Source organism: Bombus pyrosoma, linkage group LG17 (assembly GCF_014825855.1).
Source record: "Bombus pyrosoma isolate SC7728 linkage group LG17, ASM1482585v1, whole genome shotgun sequence".
In the NCBI taxonomy this organism is placed as follows: Eukaryota; Metazoa; Arthropoda; class Insecta; order Hymenoptera; family Apidae; genus Bombus; species Bombus pyrosoma.
Window position 1 is genome coordinate 5,115,599 of NC_057786.1, and position 18,157 is coordinate 5,133,755.

The window sequence follows — 18,157 nt, forward strand, 5'->3', positions numbered from 1 at the left end:
ATTGTCAGAATCAATCTAACGATATGGAATTTTTACTTCCAGATGTCTCTTGCTTCTAATGCGTGATGATTGTCTCGTTTGCTGATACTATGTTAATTATTTGAAGTTTCTACTTATGTCAGTCTCGTCGTTTTATATTCGAAGGAAAATAAGACAACAAATTTTGCTAGAATTGTATTCTATATATTGAAGCACAGTAACTTCAAATTAATTTTTGTCAGAGATGTAACATATCGACGCTTATGTCACAGGCTCAAAAACAGTAATAGAATAGGCAAAACATTCTGCGTGCCACAGCCATCGAAACAGTAACCAAATAGTAAAAGAATAGCCACGTCTGATAGACACCCGACGATAACCCCTCCAGAGGGACCAAACTTTAGTATAAAAGCCCTCCCAAATCAGCACTCAACTCTCTTTTGTCATAACAATGTGAACCGTTACTCTGTTGAATTCGTACGATAAATTTTACTATCATATCTAAGGTCCGAATTGTTTACCTTGCTTGCAAAACGTTCGAACTACGACGCGAGGAGACCACCGGTGTTTTCTACGTGACACTTACGGTATCTGACTCTTATTATATTTTAAAAATTTACTAAAAACGGTATTTAACTTGGTATTTTATAGAAATATGCAGGTAAATTAATTATCGCCTATATCTAAATTATGGTAATATCTAACACGTATAATCTTTTAGGATAAAGAGCTGAACTTGAAAAAAATATCTTGATTTCGAATTCTTCTTTATTTGCTACAATCTTATCGTATAATATTTTTAATCCTATGGATCCTATAAATTTTTTCAATTGACCGATTAAAACTTATACCAATCCTGTAGATTAAACATCACTTTTCCACTTTTCTTATCAAATATTTGCAAGTTTTTCCATAGATAAATTAATACATTTTACTAATAGATTAAAATACTTTACGGCTGTTGTCCTTTAAGTCACAGAAACCATCAACTTTTAACTTGTATCGCTATATTTATGTATGTCATATTCTGTGAAAATTTACCTTGTAAATGAACGATACCATCGGCTTTTCCAAGAGCGTTTACGGACGAGCAAACGTATTCTCCAAAGTCCCTTTTTTCCAGAGAATTGACAGTAAGATTCATCTGCCAAGAGTAATCGTTCAACGCGTATTCTGACATTTTATATTTTTCACTGGGCAGCAGCTTTTCACCTGCGTAAGAAACGACAATATTACACTGTTTTTCATACATGCTTATTTATACAAACAGAACATACGTTTTTTATAAAATTACACAGAACGATAGAGATATGTGCAATACTGCTTACGTGTAATGAGTTTAGTAAAATAGTGGAATAGTAACACATAATCTTCGAGTATTTCGCGAGAATAAATTTGCGTATTCGATAAACGGTGCGCTGAAATCATTAGCAGTGTCACGGAGCTATAAATTAGCAATAGAAAAACCTAGGAGGGCCTAACGAACATCGTGCAGGGCATCGAAACAACAACGTAAACCGTGTCCCAGGGTCAGAAGACAGTAACAGCATGGCCACCTCTGACCTGCACCCCGGCGACACCATCGTAACAACCCCTCCATAAGAGCCAAACCCATAGTATATAAAACTACCCAAAATCAATTCTCGACACTCTGTTCTAACATTCTTAACAGTTGCTTTGTTGAGTTCACATAATAAACTCTGCCACAAATTTTTCTTACCTTGCTCGTGAAACGTTTAAACCTGGGCGAAATCATTCGAACGACGCGAGGAAACGATTTTTCAATTTCACCTCTCCCTGTATCTTCAACGTGACAGCAGCATAGAGACGAGAGATTCAGTTGACTTGCGATTTTCGTACGCTTGTACGTGTTTTTAACCCAGCTTTACTACATATGTATGTAATCTAGCTCATCCAAAGTTTGTGTGACATGTACAGGATCCGGCTGAACAGCACACAACAGTGGGCATGGCGCGATTTCTCGTGGAAAAATAAGAAACAGACGTAAAATAACGTTTTTTCATTTTTCGGCTTGGTTTTCGAGAAAATCGAGTTTGAACATTTATCAAGTATACTTGAACATGGCTTATTCCGGACTGGGTAGCACTAAATAATCGACAGGAGATCATTCTACGTGTGAAAATGTAGAATAGCAAAATAATCAAAAATGTAGAATTTCTTTTTTCTTTTATTTAATAATTTCCATTCACAATTTGTCCAATTTGGACATTTGCTGAATTTTTTTAGCTGTTTGATTATCGTGTGGCTGGATTTTTCATCTTCGTGAAAAATGTAGAATAACATTTTTTCACAAAACGCTTTGTACGTAGAATGATCCTCTGTCGATTATTTAGTGCTGTCCAGTCTAGAATTAACCATGTTCAAGTATACTTGATAACTTTTGAAACTCAATTTTCTCGAAAACTAAGCCGAAAATGCAAAAATGTTATTCTACATAGTTTTCTTATCTTTCTACAGACCGATTTACAAATTTTAAAGTACGAGGCTATACTTTTATCCAAAAAAATGACGCCCGTGTATTGCTTGCAATTTCTCAATAACGCATGTACAATTTTATAATTGTAACAAGTTATTTCATATTGTTAAGATCAAGAACTCAAAACATGTGAAACGCTAGCAAGAAGGTACATCCCTAGCTTTTGAGTCAAGAGAAGAAAAACAGTGCGTTTTAAGAGTGAAATTTACTATTTCGGCTGATTTCAATCAGTTGAAACATAAAGCTGCAACGTAATAATCTAACAGAATGGGAAAAAGGGAAAAAGGAATGGCAATGGGAACGCGAAGACAGCTAAACGATCGAAAATGGAGCAGAATTAAAAAAGTAGAATCGAATTAGCGAGAGAAAACAGCGAAAGAAAGTTTAGAAAAAATAGTGAAAAGAAAATGTATTACTTCAAAACACGTGAAAGAAGAAAACAAGTATCGCCAAGTTCCATGTGTGTAGCATGTTTTGAAATTTTATCGAACGAAGCTAAAAGCTGCGACAAACGTTGCAAACTTACTCGTCATCATGTCAGGCATAGCGAGCTTATTGAAAACCACTGCATTATTTTGAAAAATTACACAACCAGATGAAAAGTCAGAAAATTCAAACGAAGGGGATGACTAACGATAAGTTGTTCCGCTTCAAGTTTTTTATTTAGTTGCTCTTCAAATCTCGAAAATGAAGAAACAGTTCACTATTGCAAGTTGATAGAGTCTTGCACTCTAGATATCGGCCCAGAAATTTTGGGTCCTCGAAGTGCATAAAAGCTTGACGCTATAGCACTTTCGGATAACATCATCCAGAGAATTATTGATATGGCCAAGAAAAGCAAATTGCTAAAGGAATAAAAAGATTGACATATTTTGTGATTCAACTTGATAAATCAACCGACGTACGTGAACATGCTATTCTACTTTGCTTCATGAGATATTCTGAAGATGAACACTTTAGGCAAGAGCCTCTTTATTGCCTTGATTTATCTGGACAGAACACTAGTTCGGAAATATCCAGTGTTCTTAATGAATATTTTCAAACACAGGATTCAGAGTGAGGCAAATATCGCGTGAGACTCGTGGTGAGAAAATTGGGTCAAACGTAAACAACACTGGTCAGACTCGTTGTTTTAATTTTGCCGATGTCTTTTTGTTTCAGCTACGCGTAATTCTTGGCTACATTTGCGCGTTCAAATAAATTTTCTAAACATAGCAAAAGAATACTCCTGAAACATGTCTTCAAAAAGAAACTTTGGAGTTGACGAGGACAGCGAGAATTGTGCTGACATTGCAAATAATGATTTTTTTTGATATTTTTAAGAGTGGCAGCGACAGCAGCGATATTTTATTTCCTGCGCGAAAACGTAAGCGACTGGTTTTTGAAGACGATACCGACGATCAAGACCGCATTAATTATCAACTATCAGAGTAATGGATTTGGAAGGGAAAAATAATTTTAGATCAGTTTGGTGCAAACAAAACAGGATTGGACATTTTTAATATAATATTTGATAATATGTTCTGAGAAAATATCGTAACGGAGACGAATCGGTACGCAGAAGAAATAATAAATAATGAAGATGAAAGGCGAAAAATCGACGAAACTTGGTTTCCTCTAGATTCTAATGAAATAAAAATGAAAATGTATTATAATGGCTCAGGTAAAAAAATCAACATTCCAAATGAATTGCTCTTAGAGTTACAGAAACGCCAATATTTAGAGAAAAGATGTGATTTAAAAGATTTCTACAAATTACTAGATTTTTGCATTTTACAGAAAACATTACGTTTGATCATACAAATAAATCACGCAAATAAGATCTGTGACGAATTTTTTTAATAAAAAATTTAAAGGAACGTATATAATGGAGGAAGACGTTGCTATCACTGAATCGCTAATGAAATATAAGAGACGCTTATAAGCAACTTAGTCCATCGAAAAGGGCGAAATTCAGCATTAAATTTTGTAAATTACGTAAGTTAGAATCGGGTTATTGTTATGACTTTAAAATATATACAAAATATATTTAGTGATAAAATAAATTCTAATGACAGTGCATCTGAAGGTGTCGTCAAAGAGCTGTCACAGTCAGTGTTACACAAAGGACATACGTTATACTTACATAATTGGTCAAAACTATTTCTAACTTTACGTAACAGTAAAATTAATGCCGTTGTGACAGTACGTCTGAACAGACAGAATATGCCAAACGATTTTGTTAAAGCAAAATTAATAAACGGGAAAAGTAGAATGAGGAGCTGTAATGGAACACTGGCATTAAAATGAAAATATAAACGAGACGTTTATATTATTTCTACAAAATACGAAACAGCAAAAATGACTGAACAAGGCAAAAATCAATTCAATCCTTCCTCGAAACCAAAACGTGTCATTGAGTATAACAAAGAAATGGTTGGAATTGATCGACAAGACCAAATGCTAATGTGATTCGCTGTTATGAGAAAATATACGAAAGGATACCGAAAACTTTTCTTTCACGCGCTTGATATTGCACTTTTTAACTCCTACATTTTGTTCAACAAAATAAATAGTAGAAAAAATGTACCGTTGCGAGAATTTAAAGGACGAGGACGATTATCGAACGGAGATTTGCCACAGAGACTACACGCGCAACGTTGGGGTCATCTTTCCAAGCATATTGACCCAGCACCATAGAAATCAAAGCCATCAAGAGCGAGACACGAGAAACGTAGCGAAACAACGTGAGAGTGCAAAAGATGTAATGTTGAATTGCACGTTCCAATATGCTTCAAACGATACCGTACGACTGAAGATTATCAATTTTCCGTAAATTTTTTCGAAACGTTAGTAATTTAAAAAGAGGATTTATTCAGAAATCGTAATAAAATATTATTAATTTACTATTTACTTCAAGATAATAAACCCGTCTTATTCACCGATAAATCGCTTGAAATTATCTGTCAAACATCTTATAAAATTAAACCAGTTGCACCTTACACGTGTTTTTACATGCCATAAGACGTGTCATAACTTCGAACGCTTAGCCAAACCGTGAAATGGCTCGACGTGTGACCAACCTCGTTTATAGCACACGCCATCGGAACTTAAATCGTAGAGCGAGGGATTAAGGTTGTTTGCGACATTATGTGACACCGTGGATTCGCGACACCAACGTCTCTTACACGCGGAAGTGTGTTGAGGTGGCTATCGAAAGTGGAGGCTCCTTCGCGCTTCTCTCAACTGGGAAAGCAAGTAGAATAATTTCGAAGAGAGCGAAAATCTGTTTTAATAGAACCTTTGCTGGATGGTGAGCTGCGCTTGTATATATGCCGAACGTATCTAATCCTTTCAGTGAACTTAATATCCTTTTTCAATGTTTTTGCACAAGTATTTTTATAGTAAAAAGTCAGACGGACGCGCTTAGAAAGAAGCTGACTCTTTGGATGGTCGTATACAAGAAGGAGATACAGGGAATGTTATCACTATTTCAAGATTTTGACTACTGTAGATGTCAACACGAAATTCATATTTAATATAATAAGTTAACATTTAAGGGCATAAGTTAAAAGCTTTTGCCATTATTAGCCTCAAAATGAGGATCCTCGTAAAGGTAACCTCTGGATTAATAAGCCTTTCATGAAAGATATCTCTCATGTGCACTTAATTTTCTTCATGTGCATATAATTATTGCGCACTTAAAAAAATTTGTTCGAGCTGTCTTCTGACGTTACTTTAATGCCGATACATAGAATGCAACATTGTCAGAATTTTCAGGTATTGCCGGAAGAAAAATATCTACCTCCTAGAACTGTTGAATTGTTAGTTTTATTTTCTAGCTATTTATGTGTTATAAATGTCAATGTATCGCCTCGTTTTTCATAAACAATACTCTAACCACGCTTATCAAATATTCTTGTAAAAAAGCAACATCTGCTTTCGCATTAATTCTATTCCAATTAAATATCATTTAAAAATTTCAATTCTATTATATTCTGTTTCAATTTTCAATTCCTTTATTGGCACTTTTTCAACTGCTTGGTTTCTGGTTATTTTAAGAAGTTTTCATTGCACAACATTATATTTCAAAATAAATAATTAAAATACTATTATACAAATAAAGGTTTTCATCTCTACACTGCAGTTACTGAAATAATTCTTCTGTTTTCGCCAGTCCTCAGGTATAAGAAACTTAAAAACCACTGTTATAGACTAACTACAATTAAAAGAAATATGATGATACTTTTCAGATTTTTAAGTATATACATGTTAGTCAAAGAGCTGCAAAATAAAAATTTATTTTTCATCGTATACAGCCGCTTCAAATATTTAAAGCGGTCAAAGGGAAATTTGGAATTATTTGTTAAGAAATGTTAAGTTGGTATGATCGCTAGTTCCTACAAGCTAAGTTGGTACGACTTCTAACGACGCTCCTTTCTCTTAGAAGTCGACCACGTGTTAATTATATGAGCGTATCCGGTGTGTTTAGACGTTTTGTACGAGATGGCGAAATATAGAAAGTAAAATAGAATCTGTGTGAATCTATTAAATACCAACCCCAAACCTATATTTAATAACATTATTCTCATCGGAGTAACCAATCTCATCTGCAATACATGCCTTTAAAAAGATTCTGTGAAATGTTTAAAATTTTCATAATTCTCGGTTGCATGTGATTAACTGGATTGTAAGTAACTAATTGTTGCTTTGATCTTTCACCGATGGATCCTATGAAACTCGAATATCGCTTGTTTACTGTGAAACAAGTATCTATTTGGAGAATACACTGACTACATATGTACATATTTTCTCCATTCTGTTTAACAGAGAAAGTTATTTCATGTGTAATTATCTTGCTCTAAGTAAATATCTTATTAAAAAAGATATTATATTCATTGGGATTTAGTTGCGGGTATGTTTTTACCGTACAATTGTTATTGTACGCACTGTTACGTTCGAATGCCTAATATTGCGCGCTCGCGATCATAGCGACAGCTTGCGTCACTCTTGCTAAATTATTAAAACGATTGCGAAGACAGACAGGTGAGTTTCGCGGATTAGGAAAGATAACTTTATTTTTATCTCGTGTGAAATACGTATGTGGCAGATTCGTGTTAATATAGTGTGATAAAAAGTCGGTGTTATTGTTCCTCTCACCCACACATAACACGTACATGCAATTCATTAGGCAATTAACGTCAAATTGAAGATTGTAAACTGCCCAGCCATTTTAGCCAAATGCGCGCGCCACAGCGAACTATACGTTTCTCACCGCGCTCGGACAAGCCAACACTACTAAATTGTTGTATTTTATTATGTACTGTACTTTATAAAAAGAGAAAACGTTCGCAATTAATTGGGAATAATTCCAAGTAAATAATAATTGATAATAATAATAATAAATAAAAGACAACGCGTTACTAAGGTCAAAGTGGGAGATCTTCCCGATCGGTCATGTAGCGATTTACTTTAAAGTGTGGACATCTCCTCGATCGGTCATGCAGCGAGTTACTTTAAAGCGGGCAGATCTCCCTATTCGGTTGGCTAAATGTGAATCAGGCCAAGAATATTCGTCGATGGCCTGGGTAGTTCAATTGGGAAAGCAGCCGTCGAATGAAAGATGCGAGTTCAAGCCTTAAAGGGACAGCAAACTCGATTAGCTGAATATTTTCTTCCTTACAAGATCGCTTTAAGGCGCATTTCAGATAAGTGAAGAAAAAAGAAGGACGCGATACTTAAAGGGCTTATAGCGTTCATCGAGTGGATAATCGTGTAACGAACATTGATTTTAAAAGTAATCCTGTCGATGTGAAATCAATTTTTATTATTTACTAGCGTTTCGTATCATAACTCTTTACAGCACATTGAATTTATACGCTTCATAGACACATTTGTAATACAAATCTTCATATCGGCAATCATACATTGACGTACATTTTCAGATATCGCTTCCGTTCTACTGTCCAACACGCATTTCCTACTCGTTGTCGTAAGTCCAACGCATTATTTATCAGACCACAGATGACCAGACCAAAGTTTTTAAGCGACCAAAAGAAAATTCAGAGAATTTAAGTCAAACGATCGAGCAAGCTATCCTGCTGGACCTCCTCGTCTTATCCGCCTCTCTCCGAAGGTTTGATTTACATGCTGCCTCGCGTTAATCAGTTAGCTGCGTTTGACATGTATACACGTCAACCTGAAACTTTATTTTGGTGCGGTTGACGCGTATATTCGTCGCGTGAAATAAAAAATGCCATTTAGTATAAAAATGCAAAATTTTAGTAAGAAGTAATATAAATGGCACTTAGTAGTATGCTTCTTTTATACTTCCAGTAAACCTATTATCTATTTTATAAAAAAAGAAAATAGTTTTTAAAAAAAGATTGATTATTTGATTATTTTTTATGGTATATCGGTTATGCTCCATATACTGTATTGGTATTTGTAAGTTGAGTTGGTTATTTTCCCCAATGCATCGGCTATTCCCCGAATTGTTCTGTGTACTTGTTTATTTTATTTTGTTTATTTTCGTTTACTTTATTGCTTTTCGACAACTTTTAGGTTTTTAGTAAGAATACCTTTTTCACCAATGAATTGTTAATTTTTTATCGAATAAAAATGTATTCCTTCCTCGTTTTTCTTTGCTTTTTCCGTAAAATTCATGGTACAAGCATTTACCCTGCTGTCGACGTGTATACTCTCATTGTTTGATTTTACCTGCGCACCCCGTAAGAGATTTTTGAATGGAAGCTTCGTTAATTGATTAGCGTGATTGAGCCCCATGCTGAAATTACACGCGGAATCACTCTCGATACGGCACATTATTTAAGACTTCAACCAAGTCATTCTTTAAAAGGTTCCAATAACTTTTGCTCGACATTCTGTTCGGAAGACAGACTGGTCTTAAAATTCCGATCCGTACATTCAAAAAGAATTTCTCTTGATGACTCGATTCATGACTATTATGAAAATTTGTAATCTCATTCGTCAGCAAAGAATACGACGAGAAGTAAATTCGGGTTTACAGTATATTTTGTCAATAACCATTGACAAAGTGTCAATCGTTTCAGACAGCCGAGACAAAACTTCACTTTGCTTTGCCGATACCACAATCATTGACAGCCTTTGAGTGCTCGTTTCTAGATTCCCTTCTACCATCCTCAAAACATATTCTTTCGTATAAGCGGCAGAAACAGATCGCGTTCACATAAACCTTGAAACATTGGAAAAGCTTGTTAAACAGTTTGGGAGGAAGAAATCGAGATATTTTTTGCGTGCGAGCAACGTAATATTACGTAATTATTGTAACGTAATGCTCGTCATTTCCGCGTGACAATAATCAGTGAAACTAGTAAATAATAATAGAATTATTAACATGACGAAAATAACGTTTATCTTACTAGATAAATACTAATGATTCGTGCTACGTTTGCGCGTGTGAAGTAATGTTTGCTGGCATCAGTAATAATCTTGTGTTTACAACCTTGAAATAACACTTCTGATTCCTGCATGTTCGAAATATTATCAAAATGTGGAACGCTAATAAACAATAAAAGTCGGTTTTACACGGAAAGGATTGCTTTTAATACTTATCTACTTATCTATTTATTGTAGTACATATCTGATCCTCTTGGTGAGTGCTATAAGCCTTTCAAGTATCGGACACCTTCTTTTATCAGCTTGTACAAACTGAGATACGAGATATTTAATACATTTCTAAATGAATTGTACTCAGAAGGAATTATCTAAAGGAGATCTACACACAGCTCGAATTAAAATACGAAAAAGCTTGCATCGTAGGAGCGTGTGAGATTCCCTCCGAATAATGTACAATACCAGACACGACTCGGGTTATAAATATGTAGGGGCAATCTAACATCGCATCGCTTCGGCAAAAATCAGTTGGAATTAGCTCAAGAATGCAATGAGAAGCGTCTGGCTGGTAATGCCGACACGCTGTAAAATGTTATTTGATATTGATATCTTCGTTTGTTTCAAGTTTTAGAGATCCACTCCAACAGCAGGCGGGCCGATCAACAGCATGGAACGATCGCGGTACATGTCTGCGACTATCGACTAATAAGGATGGACGTGACATTAAATGGAACTTTGTGTCCCGGATCCTTTGTGTCTCGACCTGGAAAAAGATGAGAGTGTTTCTTATGCCCTCTGCGACTTGCTACGGCGAACATGGGGCTTATATTACGGATAACTTGTCTGTGATTACATTCAGCATCCAACTCAATCGTCAAAATGGTAAAGTCAGCATCATAGAGATGTAAAGATAGAGCACGTGAACGAGCTGAAGAAACGATATAGGAATAGAACGAGACCTGCATAGAGGCCCTCTATGTCCTTGTCTAATAACGCAAGCACATTCGGTGCGCATGTCTAACCAGGCAAGAACAGAATATTCTTCTATACAGCGTCTTCTCTGTATTCCCATATTCCCATATCGCATCTATTTATGCAGCAACATATAACTTGTGTACTCTATCTTTGTATCTTTATGGTGCGAAATAAATTCGCTGTAACAGCGAAAACATGTCCACTTGTTAAGCTCTCGAGCTGTAACTGACGGTTGACAGCAGTGGTAAGCTACGCGCATAAGTCGAATCCCCAGCTTGCTATAATTTGTTTTTCTATAACATGTTTGATTTTAACGTACACGCTATTATTTCTTCTTCAAACGATCTTTGTTCTTTAACTGTAAAAAATGCAAAAGATTTTCTATATGAATATCGTTTGATTGATTTAAAATTAAATCTCTGTGACTTTGTAAAAAATAGAAACGTTTTGTTAAAAGAAAAGAAAGGGGAAATGTTCAAGAAGCTAGTTTAAAAGGTTATAAAAACACATTCTGGTTTTAATAGTAAATTACTCATTATGGTATATATATGTATGTGTGCTGTTTCATCGAAATGTTGATTTCGAAGAGAAAAGTATATATCAGATTGTGCAGACTCTTCTTGGCTTCGATGAAAACAGCGAATACATTAGACCCATTTTTCACTATTATTGTTTAATGACTCATTTTTAAATGAATTAATTTCAAAAAGAGTTATATGAAGTACGTCGCTTTCCTCCCGCTTCTGTCCGTTTCCGATCAGTTTCTGGCCCCTTTCTGCCTGGTTTTCGTCCGGTCAATTTGAAGATCATTTTAAGAAGTGGAGGATCCAAGTTGATGAAAAATTTGAATATAATCTGTTTCTTGGAGCGTTGTTCAACTTGATCGAGTGAGAAGCGATCTACTTTTTATAACTCCTTCAGAGTGTAATTTATTTGAAGATAAGTTGTTAAATGCCGCTCACTCCTGCAAACTTGACAAAATAGTTCAAATAAAATCTTGGTCATTTATTAGAATTATTTCTGAAATTTGACTGTCTTCAATTTGTCGTTAATTGGCAAATGTGTCGTATATGAAATTGTTATATATCCGTAACTAAATCTCAAACAATGTCATTTTTAGATTTCTGAAAATGTTTTATTTAAATAACAGTGACAAGAAACAACTTTTTTTGTTAAAAAAAGGAGAATACAAAGAAATGCGTGCATATGTAGTGTCCTCCAGATAAGCACTGATTTCAAAATGAACAAGTGTATTCGCAATCCAGTTAATCGCTTTGCAGTCGCAAATTATAATTTTTAAACTTTTTGCAGAATCTTTTTACACGTATGTATCGAGGCGCAAGTTTCAATGAAGATGGTTCCTGACTTTGTTTCTTTTAGATATTTACAAGAACTGTAGATGATGAATAATATATTTCTATTTTGCAACGCTTTGACTATTACACATATTATATTAAGTCACAATGCACAACATTCTCCGTTTTATATTATTTTATCGAATTATGTATGATCTATTTTGTTCTATCAAAATAAACACAACAAAATAATCACAACGTTCGACAAATCAGGTTTCATGTTTGTATAAATATGCGTCGTTGTAAAAGACATGTCTGTAAAAGAAAGACACTTTTCGGACAACTTAATACTTATAATTTTGAGAAAGTATTATATTCTTTTAATTCTTTTTAACTTAATTTAATTTAATCTATATTTTTAATTTTTATCGTCGCATATATTTAACCTACTTATATATTAAATTTTTATAGGTTTCGTGTAGAAATTATTATCACGCTGTATCTGATTCATTTAGAAAACCGAAATAATTATGAAGCTGCGATAGATAGATGTATCATTCATAAAATTTATTAAAAAGTTGATAGCGTAAGATTTAGTACATTCGTAGGTAGTTGATTCTAGTATCAAGCTTCAAGTAAGTTGTCATAAATTGATAAGTCACAAAATTAATTTCAAATACGTTTCTTCAATTTCCAAAAACATTTTCGTTAGAAAATTGGGTATAAGATAATCTTCTAGATTTCTCTTTAGTCTCTGATATTATATTACAAGAAAGGAATCGATTTAGTTTGAAGTAAACCGTTCTCCAAGTATTTTCAATATCGAAACAAGGTACATATTATACGTATACAAGCACACATTACATAATAGTTATCGAAATGGATAAGTAAGATCAATATGTCTTTTTGCAAATGTTAATTCGTCGGCGATCATTAATATCAAAAGCTGTTTATATATTTTAAATATTTAATCGTGATAAATGTTCATTACCAGTATTTTGATGCCAAGTATTTAATGCTTGTGGCGAAGCTTCTACCTGGCATTGAAGAACAACATCACTCTCGACCGGTGCTGCTACTAGCTGATTTGTTACTTTTATAACAGGTGGAACTGAAACAAAAATAGTTTTGTAATTATACTCACATATATAGAGGGGACGGGAATACGAAGAAGAAATATCATTTGTACATATTTTATCATCTTAATGTAATTGTGTGTAGTGTAATCTAAATTGCAAATTCCTTTGCTTAAATTACTATTTTTATAAATACGTCCAAACAAATGCTACCTCAATAGACACTTGTTTCACTCGCTAGTCACTAGATAGTATCACTTTGAATATTTTATATATTTATTATGTTATTAGCTTACAGATTATGTACACTTTTGCATCTTTCAATTTTTAATAAATGCATAAACATCTGAAATTTGGTGATAACAAATTTCCTAAAATGATTCAACCAAGACAATGCAATATTATATATTATTAAAGTTTATTACAGTACTTTATTAGGACGCTTTCTTATTAGTTTATACGGAGTGTTTATTTGAAAAGTTTCACAGTTTCGGAGGGGGGATACAACTATCCTATTTATTTGCTATTTATTAGGTGTCTTCAAGGTTTTACTTTTTTAAATGGAAATCATATTTTTTCTTTGCAGATTCTTATTCCACGGGAACGAAGAAAAGACTTTTATGTGGAATATTTTTTTATCAGACTACGTTTTAAAAATGTATTTCAGTTTTGTTGCTCTCAAAATAGAGGATGAAAAATTAAGTAATATAAAAAACGAAACCTCTTTAATGTTTCTGGTCATTATTAGATGATAAGGTAAAATCAATAACAATGAAACTTTTTGCACTTCTATATTGTTACGCAAAGAATTACAATATTTTTGCACAATCTTCATAGGATGTTTTCAAAATTTTGCACTAGGCAATAATACAATCTGTTTCCAAATTCGATTCTTACTTTTCTCAAGGTTTCGTTTATAATACGTTGGCAATTCAAATGTTCCACCGACGTCTGCGTAAATGCATATATTGTACCGTGCTATCTTGTTATCTTGATTTAGCATGTCCCTCGACTTTTCTTCGATTGACTTGATTTGATGGTGTCGATTAACTTGCTCGCCGCGTAGCTCTCGACTATACCTGCATAATAATCTACGCACATAGCCTGGTATAATATAATGCAGTGTCTATGTATTCTTCGCTGTTCTTTTTTCTTTCTTTTTGTTCATACCTTTCGTACTGCCTAACTAACCGAATAAACTCATCGTTACGTGCACCGATGTAAAGCGTTATAACTTATCTTCCGATTCCAACATAATGCTTCTCTAATCATTTATTATTCTTTGTTTTAGGTTCTTAATATGTTTTGGTCTTCGTTGAATGGCTGCCGACATCTCCTCATTCGTCGATTTCCTTTTAACGAGTGCATTTAAAGTCTGTAGTATTCAAGAAATAGCAAATACATTTTTATTTTATGAAATATCTTTTTAAGACGAAGTCTGGATAAAAAATGTTCCATATTAAAGCCTCTTCATTTTTCAGTTTCTACAGCAAAAAGCTACTATAAAAAGGCTACTACAAGAAAAAGATGTAAATATATGTTTGAATAATATCTGTATTATGTATGAGTAAGTATCCGTTGATGACATAATATTACGTGTCCAACTTCTCCGATTCAATGACTTTAGGTACAAATAAAAGTACAAAAAGTACAAAAGTAAACAATCGCAATCGTGACCACTATGCGGTGCTGCGCACGCTAGAAGATTGTCCATAGTGATTGTCAGGGCGCCATGCCCCTCTGCTTGGGCACAGGTGTTAGGTGCCTAGCGTAGCTAGCGCGATGCTACACAGCGAGAGGCCGTGAAATGCAATGGTCTCTTTCTGTAAGCAAGTAATGCTCATTTTTAGGAGAAGGAGGCCGCGGAACGAGATTGGGATCCGGTCCCGATCGCAGGTGATCGCAGGTGTTCGCCGACCATAGCTGACTACTCCTGAGAGTCATCTGCTCCCTCCGATGGCTACGGCCCGCTATGATCTAGGACATAGTTCGGGTAAGGGCCCGAAGTGCCGGAGACAAGCCACCCCCAAGGAGGGACCGAAGGAGGCGGCGCATAAGAAGCGTAGACCGAGTTGCGCCCTTAATTCGTGATCTTTGCGTGATCTTCTCGCAAGGCAGAGACTTTGACTACAGTTGAGGTTTTAAGGGGTCGTTCCCACACTTGCATTCCGAATGTGTGTATTTATTGAAATGCTCATCTCTAAGGTACATATAATAAAACAGTTTCTAGTTTAAGAATTTGTTTAGTTACTAGTAATTTGTATAATTAATTGTAACAACGTTTTGTTTCTCTGTGTCCATCATATTCTCAACAGCCGAGCGTGGCATAAACGCGATTACTTCCAAAGAGTCATAAAAATGATGCATGATCTTTATACTTAATCGTGTCCAAGTTCCTCGCTCGTCCAGGTATCGCTCGCTTATTCTTCCCACCATGACCTTCGCGCCAAGGATGCCTAACGAGCATACTGATGGGACCTTCTTACGTTCCGTGAAAACCAGCCAGTATGAATATGTTTCGTATCAACCAAATGCAAGCTTTGCTGGCAGAGTCGTTTCGGAAGGCGTTAGAATCGCATTAACCGTTAACGAAGGTGGATCGCTCTAGTTTTCGCACGAAGAAGTTAGTCAGAATCGCTCGAGTTTTCGAGACGCTCACGTTTCTCGTCATTTGAAGGGAATCCACAATCGTTTCAACCCTCGTACAGAAAAGATCAAAGCCGTTTGACGCTTGGACACTTGTGACAGACTTATGAATCGTTTTTTTCGTGCTTCTGTAGTTTTGTTCCAACGGTCCAGCCCTTTTGGAAGCTTCACGGCACCGTTTTAGCTGTATATTTCGTACGCCTTTTGCGGTTAGTTAATCGATTCAAGACTAACCCACTTTCTCAATCAATATTAATCTAGCGATTAATAAGTATAATGCATCGGTGAATGGATACGGACGCGCGCAACAGAACACAGTTGCGAGAAAGCCAAAGTGCCGACAAGCCGAAAGGATCGGGACATTTCAATGAGTCAAGCAGCCCATCAATGTGTCGTTGCACCTTTAGTCAAATAATTGCGCGGCAGAAGGCGTACGTAGTGGGGGTATGAGAAGACGACAATGGGATGCTTAAGGGAGAAAGACGAATTAATGGGCAGTCGTTAATTGAGAGTCTAGTTGCGAGGAGTTAGTTGCGAGTCGAGAGTCGAGTTGAGAGATTTGAGTCGAGAGAAAGTTGCCGAATTGTTATGAGCTGTAAACTATTAGTTGTGAGTTGTGAATTATCAATGTAGTTGTCTTAGTTATATTACATTACTGCATTATGTTTACGTTAAATAACCATCGTTTCATGTTTAATCTACTGCAAATAAATCCATCTATCAATAAATTTATCATACAGGATAGAAATCACTGGAAAGCCTAATTTCTAACATTTCTGAATAATGATCCTATAACATATTTCCTTATACCTCTACTAACTCAAAGACGTCAATTTTATCATTTTAATTTTCTGTACTTGCCCTCAAGCTTTGTTTATAAAAACATCCTATATAATATGATATAAATCAAAGAAATGTGCATTAGTGAAGACAGTTTTCAATAGTGATAGCAAGGAGACAAGCAGAGACTCTGGAGTATCAACGTTGAATGCGAAATTCTTCGTCATATTATGATAATTGTATTTGAATAAATTTTTATTTCTAAATTTTCATTACATGAAACGGAACGATATACGTTACATTTTTCTAGGAAATTCGTTCGTCAAATGTGATATCAGCGTGACGGCTGTTCCGAAAACTCTTTACACGCAGCAACAGAATTTTTAAACCATAAATACTCAAACCAGTGGATTAGACATAACGAATCAATTCCCCGGTTAGTTAATAAAAACTGAGACGATGTTTAGCGCAAAAAATCAATCATTTCGAAGAACATGAAAGAAAAAATAATCAGATATTATGTAGCTTATTGTATCAACAAAATAAATTAAATATTCAAATAAATTTCACATACTGATGCTTCAATTGGTAGAATTAAAATTTTTGAGTCTAAGGTCATATCAAGGTTATAATATACAAAGCAATGAGATAAAAAATATTGTTTAAATAAACACTAACGACCTTGAAATTTCGTATAAAACTAACCTTCAGAAATATCTTTTTTCATTGTTACATGAGCACCTCACTTATCAAACCGATCAACTACGCAAAGGAAAAGGTAGAAAAAGTTAATGAAATTATATACATCGTATTTTAAAATCCCTCTTATACTGAAAATCGAAATAAACATTGTAGAACGTATTATTACAGTTGTAGTTTTCATCTAACGACATATAAAGTGCACAAAATAGTATATCTTTGGAATAATCGTTATTATCATCACAATTTTCGCATAACTAAAGAAGACAGACGATCTGACCAGTGAAAGTAAAAAGAAAATAATTAGTACCACCAAATTGGAAAAAAAGTTTTGTTATAGAAAATTACTATTAGCATAGTTATATTTCAACATCAATGTCAATTTCATCGACATAAATTACATTCTTTTTATCGGACATATTCAAGAACCTATCATCACGACCTGTGCTTAAATTTTTATGATAACTAAAGTTTAATTAGTATGATAGACGAGTAACAGAGATATTTATATATTCAGTGACTCATTTTGTGTCCAAGTTTCTTTTAAGTACAGTGTGTCTATTAGTATCGTACAGTTTGTCTCTTAGAAATCTGAAAACAGATTTCAAAGGAGAAAAATTCGGAGAACCTGAAAGAAAAAATTGCAACTATATATGTGTCGGAGATGAAAGAACACCGGAGCCTTCCTTTGGAACCTTGGGAAAATCCCGTAATATTGTAATTTAGATTCTACCGTAGCCGTAATTAAACAATTGTCATTCAACCTGAGTGTACTTATTTGGGATCCGTGACAATGAGCTTGGGATCGAGGCGACAACCAGTCGCCAACGTAGCCGCGGTCAAGGGATGAACGT

General features: G+C 34.8%; 1 protein-coding gene across 1 annotated transcript in view; it reads right to left on the bottom strand.

The window, feature by feature from the left end:
* Window positions 1-18,157, bottom strand: part of LOC122576833 (lachesin-like) — a 538,671-nt gene that overhangs the window by 13,249 nt on the left and 507,265 nt on the right. The window contains exons 10-11 of the mRNA XM_043747665.1: window positions 13,094-13,213; window positions 1,021-1,191 (exon numbers count right to left, since the gene is read on the bottom strand). Coding sequence (XP_043603600.1) covers window positions 1,021-1,191; window positions 13,094-13,213 — 291 coding nt within the window. The remainder of the gene's footprint in view (window positions 1-1,020; window positions 1,192-13,093; window positions 13,214-18,157) is intronic.